We start from the raw sequence: 9,380 nt of genomic DNA on the forward strand, positions 1-9,380 counted from the left end.
CACCGGGGTCACCCACAGGGATCACTCACAGCCCAGGCTGGCCCGGAGCAGGACCTGCTGGCGGGCAAGGGGCGGAGTGATTGGCCTGGTGCCCAGGGACCGTGAGGCCAGGAGGGAGAGGAGGAAGATAATCTGGTTTGTCTCCGTAGGGCACAAGACCTTCTGGGCCTGATAATGAGGGGAAAGGCCACAAACACGGTTCCAAAGAAGGGCTGCTCGCCTCGCGAAATAGCGTCGGTCACACAACACCCCAACACCATCACGGCATCAGTTAGAGCAGCTCCCGTCGCTGCATCCGACGGCGGACTCCGACCTTTATTCGCGTGTGCGAACAAACTTCAGAGGCACCTCAGCAGCCCGGCCGGGCCGCCGCAGCCCCGCACCCAGGCGCCTCCACTGCGCCGGGGAAGGGGGATCGCCGGGCGGCCCCCGCCACACTCCCGGTGGTGCAGCCCGTGCGGGCGGTGCTGCGCATGCGCGGCGCCGTGCTGCGCAGTCACGGCGCTCGCCGCCCCCGCGCCGCCATGGCCGACCCGCGCCTGAGGCAGATCAAGATCAAGACCGGCGTCGTGAGGCGGTGAGTGCCCCCCGCCGCCGAGGGACGGGCCTGGCGCGGCCCCGGGGGAGGGGGCTCTGCCGCAGCTCCGGGGGCTTCGCCGGGCCGGGCGGAGGGGCCGCAGCGGGGCTCTGTGCGGGGCCGGCCGCCCCAGCCGCGGGCCGCGGTGCTGTGTGGGGCTGGCACGGCCACTTCTCTGGGAACAGGCCCCACTTTCCCGGGACGATGGTTAAACGCGATGTTCGTGTCCCTTCGTTAGTGATTCCGAGAGCCGAGCGGGGTCACGCTGCCCCGTCTGTGTGCAGGGCAGTCGTGAGGTGTACTTGCCGAGGTATGAAGTCTCACCTACCTTTTACCAAAGCAGCAGTTGAACTGGTTATTTCTGATTCAGAAGTTCTCACCGCAGAACCAATGGTATCACAAAATAAATTAGGTTGGAAAAGACTTCTGAGATCATCGAGTCCAACGTGTGAGCAAACACCACCCTGCCAACTAGACCATGGCACTAAGTGCTTACATCCAGTCTTTCCTTAAACACCTCTGGGGACGGTGACTCCACCACCGCCCTGGGCAGCCCTGTTAGATCCATCATCGGAGCCTCGACCTTCCGGGTTTTTAACAGTATTTAAGAAGAGTTTATCTGTCTGGATCGCTCTTATGGCTGTAAATACAAGGCTTTGCCTTGAACTGTTTGGTCACAGTGGGGTTTATTAAGGCTACAAAGACTGCACTGGCTTAGGCAAAGACAGAAATTAGTGTGTATGTTGGCTGAAGATGTTAAATAGTGCAGTTTCATGCTATGAACTCTATGTTACGATTTGGCAAATTTCTGTCTGACAGGTGTATTTTTTTGTTCATAATTTGCCTTGAAAGGTTGGACTTGAAGGTAGTTAAAGGCACTTGAGAGTTCCTGGTCTCCAAACAGGGAGCAAATCACTCAACTTGTATGCGTTTCAGGGCTAGTACAAAGAAAGGGATGAAAACATTTTGGAAAATGGAACAAATGCAGTTGACAGGATTCAGATTTGCTTTTGAAGAATGGCCCTGTGTGTGAATAAGCAAGTAAACTTGTTTATGTTATGTGGTAACAACAGGCATATCTGCAGTTATTCTGCAGCAGCTGGCATGCTGTAAGGGGACTTTAAAAAAAAGGGGAGAAGAGGAAAGGACTGTTACCTTACACTCCCTGTGGGTAGATGATATGGCGGCTGTGACGGCTGCACACAGATAAAAGAAGAGGGATGGCTCAGTCCTACTCCACCCTTTTTCTCCACCCAGAAGCCTCGTTATGCACTCTAGACAGTGGGTACATGTGACTTGTGCTAACTTAGGAACATCAGCGTTGTGCTGCTATTTTGGACTACAACTGTATAGGTATTCTTTTTCTGCTGTGTGAGAAGGTTTGTGTAGAGGCTTACTAAACATTCCATAAAGTGACTTAACAAGTCAGCTAATTTTCCTTAGGTTTTTTCCTGTGTTTTGAAAGGCACATTGAATTCAGCCTGTAATGCTGATTTCCAAGCACATTCAGTGCTCAGGCAATATGAATATATAAAAAAAGGTAGGGATCAAGAACCTTTAGGGCATATGAAGTTTTTAGACATTTTGTTTGCTTTTTTTCAAAGCATCCACTGCAGCACATTTTTCCCTCTTATTAGTTACCTAACTCATCAGCTATTCTGTTTTGGGATTTTTGTTTTTAGCTGTATATCATCAATTTTTTGTGTACTCCTCTCAAGAGATGGTATTGTAGGTTGTGGGTGGTTTACTTGCCCACATGTTTCTTACATTGCTATATATCAGTGAAAGAAATTTAAACTAGGAATGGGGAGAAGCTTTTGCTTTTTTGACAGGTTTGGTAGCCAGGCTCTTGGCGATTGTATACTTTCACTAGTTTATCATTCAAGAAAAATTAGATTTGATGAACACAAATAGTAATGTTTTCCGTATTTCTGGCTTATGTCTTAACAAGCAATACTTTTGGTTTATTCACTTCAAAATGGTCTTAGTCCTAATAAATCCAAACAATAACCTGCTGGATAGTGAGGGAATTGATTAGTAAGAAACGCAAAACTTCCAAAATATCTTATTTCCATTTCAGATAGGAAATGATTTTAAAAACTACTGCAAATAAATTAAGTTGGGTTGTGTGAAAATAGCACTGACATTTGCCCATAGTTTCCATGTGATTAAGTGGAAGTGACACCAGTAGATTAGAATAAGACTAAAACAATTCACATTGCAATTGCGTTAGTTTAACTTTAACAATCTTTTAACATGCTTGTTTAAATGTGGCTGACATACCATAATTACAAGGCTTGATTGTAGAATTTTACATCATGAACCTATGGGGAAAGTGTATTGATTTTTGTGAAGCAATTCTTTTTTTTAAATTCACCTTTCTAAAACTGTGATACCTTCCCAGGATTGTTCTTTTGCCTTTTGCACTGGTGTTGATATTATTTTTTCTCTTTGTAAAATATCATCATATTGCAAAGCAGTTTTACGCTGTGATTGTCCTCCCTTGCTCCAAGCACAGGAAGTTCTGCAAGTTACACAAACTGTTGGTCTGATTTTATATATAAATGTGAACAATTCTCTTATTGAATTATTTTACTAGCAAGGATACATTTTGTGCAGGAGAAATCTGAAGAATGCAAAATGTTCTTTTTGCTGTATGTTAACTCTATTCATAATTTAAGCACAAAACTAGTTCACGTTCTTGGTTACTCAAGAAATTTGCTATTTCTGATGAAAATCAGAAATTTTATCCATCTCCTGTCCACTGTATGAATTATGGTTGCTTTCTTGCTTTCATTGGCCATCGGCACTCACTCTGATCCTTAGCATCAATGTGTTGATAAGAAACTCACATCGCTTTTCTTTATTCTTGTTATAAGATTGTATGCAACAACTGTTTGTAAGCTCAATTAATGGGAAGGCATATCTCATATTATTTGGGTATTGAGGAATGATCTGCAAAGCTGCTCAGCCAAACTGAGTCAGTGTGATAAAGCAATTTAATGTATGTACATGGCACATCTGAGAGCTCAGGGATTCAAGAGGGTGAATATATTGTATGCACTGTTGGATACAAGCTGACTCTATCTAAATTAAATAACCCTTTACAGAGTGCAGATTGCACATCTGTTATCTAGGGTTGTCACCAGCTCAGTCCTGGAGTCTTAAACTTGTGTTTAGTGCTACCCAAGTGTGGTTGTTGCGGTCCAGAGCTACTCTATATATGTCTTAAGTACCTTTTATAGTGTTTCTGACATCAGAATCAGATGCAGAAAGTCCCAGGTTGGCCCTGCATTCGAGGGTTGAGTAAGTTAAGTAAGACTTACCAGCGTAGTCTCTGTCCCACATAAAAGAACTGCTTTATGTGAACTGCCTGAGAAGAGTACACCTGCATTTACATAGTGTTGTCTGCGGTAATATCTGTGGGATACACAGACCAACCTGGATAAGGGTCTAGAAACAAACTTACTTTTTTTATGGGATTCCTGTTTCCCTGCGTTTTTCAATACATGCTTGCTTTTTACTTCAGGAATAACAAACGGTATCCATGCATATCTTAAAAAGCTGTGACGAGCACAGTGCTTGCTGTGAAAATTGCATAGCATGTTGTTTTGTTGGTTTGTTTTTTTTTTTTAAATGGGTTTGATTCCAGTTGTTTTACCTTTAGAGCAGACCTAAGCAATGATTCTTTTTTAAAAATATTTCACAAATTTAAATTAGTAATGATCAGATCTGTTAAAGATTGCCTCTTTTGCATTCCTTTGTCCATCCCAGTACCTCTTATAAAAAACCCCAAAGTAAAACACATGATTCTGGCATCTCAGATTTTTTCTGTTTATAATTTTTTTCTGCCCCCTGAGGCAAAACTGTCTTATGTATGTCCATGCTGACTGTAGTAATCTATTGATGTCATCACTTTAACCTGGCCACCAAATTTATGACCATGTCATTAGCAATGTGATATTAGGGAGGAAGGCTTTTTTTTTTTGTTTTTGTTGTTTTTTTTTTTTTTTTTTTTTTGTTTTGTTTTGTTGTTGTTGTTGTGTTTTTTTTTTCTTTTTGGTTTTGAGAAGAACATATGCAAAACTGTGGCACTGTACTCTTAAGTTACTTAAGTAGTCTTTCAGAAGTTTGGAAGTTTCGGAAGTAGTTCCAGTTGCTTGGCAACACTAGTTTGGTGACATTATGAATGTGTGTTATGCTGTTGTCTTCCTGTTTTTTCATGGCATGGAGCCACCTACCTATGTGGATTAAACACCTACAGATAATTATTTTGTGTTGAATTAGAATGTGGATCCATGGGAAAAACTAAGAAAAATTTATTAAATTTACGGTAGTTATTTGTATATGGAAGCTGAATTACAACTATGCTAACAACTATAATCCATCCTGGCTTGACTTTTAAGTATTAATAAATTGTGTGTATCATATAGGTGGAAAGCTCATTCAGACAGTGAGGTCCATTGTTTCTTCTTTTAGCTGTATTAAGTCTCTTTCCTGATGCATTGTGAATTGTCTATGCACATAATATGACTGTAGATCTATTTAATTTTTCTCATTACTGTAGCACTTACAGTTGGTTATGCCCAGTTGGGTGAGGCAGGGAGGGGGAAGAAGTAGATTTTGTGGTTTTTTTCTCTAAAACCAAAGGTCTTGACTGAAGATGATGCCTGAGTTATAGAAGAGGAAATTAAGATCTTTGATAACCCCAATTGTTGGCACGACAGAGGCCCCATTTCTCATTCTTCCATCTCTAGAAGTGAAGTTCTTGGGCTCCTTAGCATTTACAACTTTCAACCTCTGTCCCATTCCATTCCATACCGTTCTCTCCCAGAATTTTTGCCACTCCAGAGCCTCTTTGGGGTGTGCTCATAAACTTTCACTTCTCTCCAGCTTGTCCTCAGTGTGTCAGAAAGGCTCTTTCAGCTTTCTTGGTGGACCAGCTATTCTCTTCTTTGCCCCCAAAAGTCCAAGTTCCTTCTTGCAGCACCTCATGAAAATCTTGATCCTCAGCCATCCTCTTTTGCTTTTTGAATAGCCTGTAATTTAGGAACTTTCATTCTGCTCATATCTATTGGATTCTTCCATTCCTCTCCCTGCTCCATGTTCCCACTGTCTGCTGGCATTCAGAGATGACTTAGCCAGACAGACTTTCTCAGCAGGGCAAAAAGGGGAACTTCAGATGGTTCTATGACAAGGACTTGAAAAAAAATTGAAGGAATGCATTGCAAGAACAGGGTAATAACTGTATTGAAAGGCAAGAAAAGAGAAGCCCTGAAGATCAGAGAAATCTCTAGTAACAGAGATAATAAAAATTACCTGGTTTTAACATTTTTATAACTTGAAATAACTTTTTTACTTCAGAAAATCCTGTAACTAATTTCCATATTGTTCACAATAGAGTAATCCCTGACAAAACCCAAGATTGCAAAGTTACCCTGAAATGTCATGGTAACTTAGTTCTGTAAGCTGTTAGATGCGGGAGGGACTAAAAATTATGTATATAGTCACAGAATCATAGAATAGATTGGGTTGGAAAAGACCTCCAAGGTCATCAAGTCCAACCCTTGATCCAACTCGAATTACTATATCATGGCACTAAGGGCCATGTCCAATCTCTTCTTAAAAACCTCCAGGGATGGTGAATCCACCACCTCTCTGGGCAGGCTGTTCCAATGCCTGATCACCCCCTCTGTAAAGAATTTCTTCCTAACATCTAACCTAAACTTCCCCTGGCAGAGCTTGAGCCCATGTCCCCTTGTCCTGTTGTTGCTTGCCTGGGAGAAGAGACCCCCACCTGGCTATAAATTCCCTTCAGGTAGTTGAAGAGAGTGATGAGGTCACCTCTAAGCCTTCTCTTCTCTAGACTAAACAACCCCAGCTCCCTCAGCCTCTCCTCATAGGACTTGTGCTCAAGTCCCTTCACCAGCCTGGTTGCTCTTCTCTGGACCCGCTCCAGCACCTCAATGTCCTTCCTGAACTGAGGGGCCCAGAGCTGAACACAATACTCAAGGTGCAGCCTCACCAACGCAGAGTACAGGGGAAGGATCACTTCCCTGCTTCTGCTGGCCACACTGTTCCTGATCCAGGCCAGGATGCCATTGGCCTTCTTGGCCACCTGGGCACAGTCTGGCTCATGTTCAGCTTCCTGTCAATCAGCACCCCCAGGCCCCTTTCCACCTGGCTGCTCTCCAGCCACTCTGTGCCCAGCCTGTAGCGCTGCATGGGGTTGTTGTGGCCAAAGTGCAGGACCCAGCACTTGGCCTGGTTGAACTTCATCCCGTTGGAATCAGCCCAACTCTCCATTCTATCCAGATCCCTCTGCAGAGCCCTCCTGCCTTCGGTAGGTTGACACTCCCTCCCAGCTTGGTGTCATCAGCAAATTTGCTGATGATGGACTCAACTCCCTCATCCAGATCATCAGTAAAGATATTAAACAGGACTGGGCCCAGCACTGATCCCTGGGGGACACCACTGGTGACCGGCCACCAGCTGGATGCAGCCCCGTTCACCAGCACTCTCTGGGCCCGGCCCTCCACCCAGGTCTTAACCCAGCAGAGACTGTCCCTGTCCAAGCCGTGGGTTGCCAGCTTTTTCAGGAGTACATTATGGGAGTCAGTGTCAAAGGCTTTGCTGAAGTCAAGATAGACACATCCACAGCCTTCCCCTCATCTACCAGGTGGGTCACCTGATCGTAAAAGGAGATCAGGTTGGTCAAACAGGATCTGCCTCTCCTAAACCCGTGCTGGCTGGGTCTGATCCCTTGTCCATCCTGTAGCTGCTGTGTGATTGCACACAGGATGATCTGCTCCATAACTCTGCCAGGCACCGAGGTCAGGCTGACAGGCCTGTAGTTACCAGGGTTAGTAGTCGTGTATGGTTACATCCTGCCTCTTAGAAGAGAATGTTTATCTTTGATGATGATTTTGTGACTAGAAAAGAAAATGAGTGCCTAAATTTGAGATCCTTTCTAAATCAGAAAATAATCACCCATGGCTAAGAAAATGTGGCAGTTCGTGATATCTGTGTCAAGTATTGGATTTCTTGCCTACTTCCTTCATCTTCATTCATTGACATTTTCTCTTGGGCTTCAGTCGGTAATGTTTGTGTGCTTATGTAGCCTTAGTGAACCCAAGAATGTGCATAGGTAAAATTTGCAGATTAGGGACTTGGTCCTTTAAGCTCTGCAGGTAGTGATTTCATGTTGCCAGCGTTACTGCAGTTGTTGAATTACTTGTGTTATAACTGTGCATAGTGTTAATACATGGAAATTATTATAGTATATGAAAAACTGTACTTTGTACAGTTACCCTGCTATGGATTTTTAAGTTTGAACTAAGCACAGATACTTCACTATCTAGTCAATACAGGCTGTCAGCTTTGGGTTTTCTGTGTGCTTAGGCTGAATCCATGGCGTATTAGCATGCCCCATAGTTAAGAAGCATGCACATTAGTTCTGAAGAGATGCATGTCCTTTCAACAGTGAATTTGCTCAGTAGCAATACCGAGCAATTCCCCCTCGTCTTCTTCAGAGCTCCACTTGCTCTGTCCAGCCAGGAAAGTGTTTATTGTGTTAATTTTTCTAATGCTGGAGAGAAGTTTTCATTTGTTGGCTTAAGCACATAGGTGCTGTTCTGGCTTGTGTAGAAACCTGAATTGTTGGCAATTGCTGGATATTGGGGGAACATAAGGAATAGTAGTGTGTCCTTGTACCGTTATACCACTTTTATTCTAAGCATCCATTGCTAACTGTGACTGTGGCTCAGGAAAGTGGAATTTTTATCTGTGTAGAGAGGATCCTCATTTCATTATGCATTCAGAAAACACCTGTTGTGCATAATTTTTTCATCTGTCAAACTTCAGATAACCTGTATGCCCTTCTTATGATCAGAGTGGTAGATCTACTTGCTATTGCTAATGATGAAGCTATGGGAGATGACACTGCTGATGTCTGTGGACTGGGGTAGGAAGAGAGGTACCTTGTGGAGTGAGAAACAAGGGCGATTTGGGGTTCTTTATGCAGCAGCCAGAAGTTGGAACAGTCTAAGCCACTTGCAGCTCTGTACCCTAAACACACTGGGGGCGAAGTCCCTTGAGAAATCAGTGTGAGCCTAAATTTGGTGGTCTCATTTCCCTCTCCCCCTCTCTGGTTCTCTGGTCTGTGCTGCTAGTTCAAACCTTTTGGTAAGCTCACTCAATTTGCTTAACCCAGGAGAAAAACTGTTAGCTTTTTGTTTGTTTGTTTGTTTGTTACTGTTTAGATTTCCTGCTGTTTTGGTGAACCGAATTGACACAGAGAAATCATTTGAGCATTAGTGCTGGCAGGGATTATGCTGGTGCTGGGAAGGGAAATACCTCTGTGCACCAGTGGTCCGCTCTTTGACTATCTTGAACCATCTTGTGTTACTTTGCTCTTCAGCTTAGGGAGCTGAAGTGGGGGAGAAGAAAGTGAGTAAAAGAAGATGGATGAGGAAGTAAATCATAACAGTATGGAAAGGACCTTTTTTTTTCTCGTTTTGCCTTAAGATTCTGTCAAGCCCTTTGAGCTCTTCTGGGTTTAGTTTCCAGCTTTAAAGTAGTAAAACTGGTTTTCACAGAGAAAGCACAAATTCTGAAATTGTTTGTTAAGTGATGGGAACGTTAAATGTGTAAAATATTTTAACAGGGCACCAGCCATAGCCAGGAAGTGATGTCTTGTCTGTAAAACATTTATGGTTTAGTTTAGTTCTTCAGTGTTAAAAAGTCCTTGATTTCTAGAGGCAGAAAGTGCCTCAGGACACTTCAACAAGAAGTGTCACTTTAG

General features: G+C 43.6%; 1 protein-coding gene across 1 annotated transcript in view; it reads left to right on the forward strand.

Annotated features, from left to right (window-relative positions):
* Positions 1 to 494: 494 nt before the first annotated feature.
* Positions 495 to 9,380, forward strand: part of TBCA (tubulin folding cofactor A) — a 28,300-nt gene continuing 19,414 nt past the window's right edge. The window contains exon 1 of the mRNA XM_050328770.1: positions 495 to 577. Within this exon, the coding sequence (XP_050184727.1) occupies positions 525 to 577 (53 nt within the window). The 5' untranslated portion in view covers positions 495 to 524. The remainder of the gene's footprint in view (positions 578 to 9,380) is intronic.

The sequence above is a fragment of the Myiozetetes cayanensis genome, unplaced genomic scaffold (genome assembly GCF_022539395.1).
Source record: "Myiozetetes cayanensis isolate MyiCay16 unplaced genomic scaffold, myiCay2020 scf4, whole genome shotgun sequence".
NCBI lineage: Eukaryota > Metazoa > Chordata > Aves > Passeriformes > Tyrannidae > Myiozetetes > Myiozetetes cayanensis.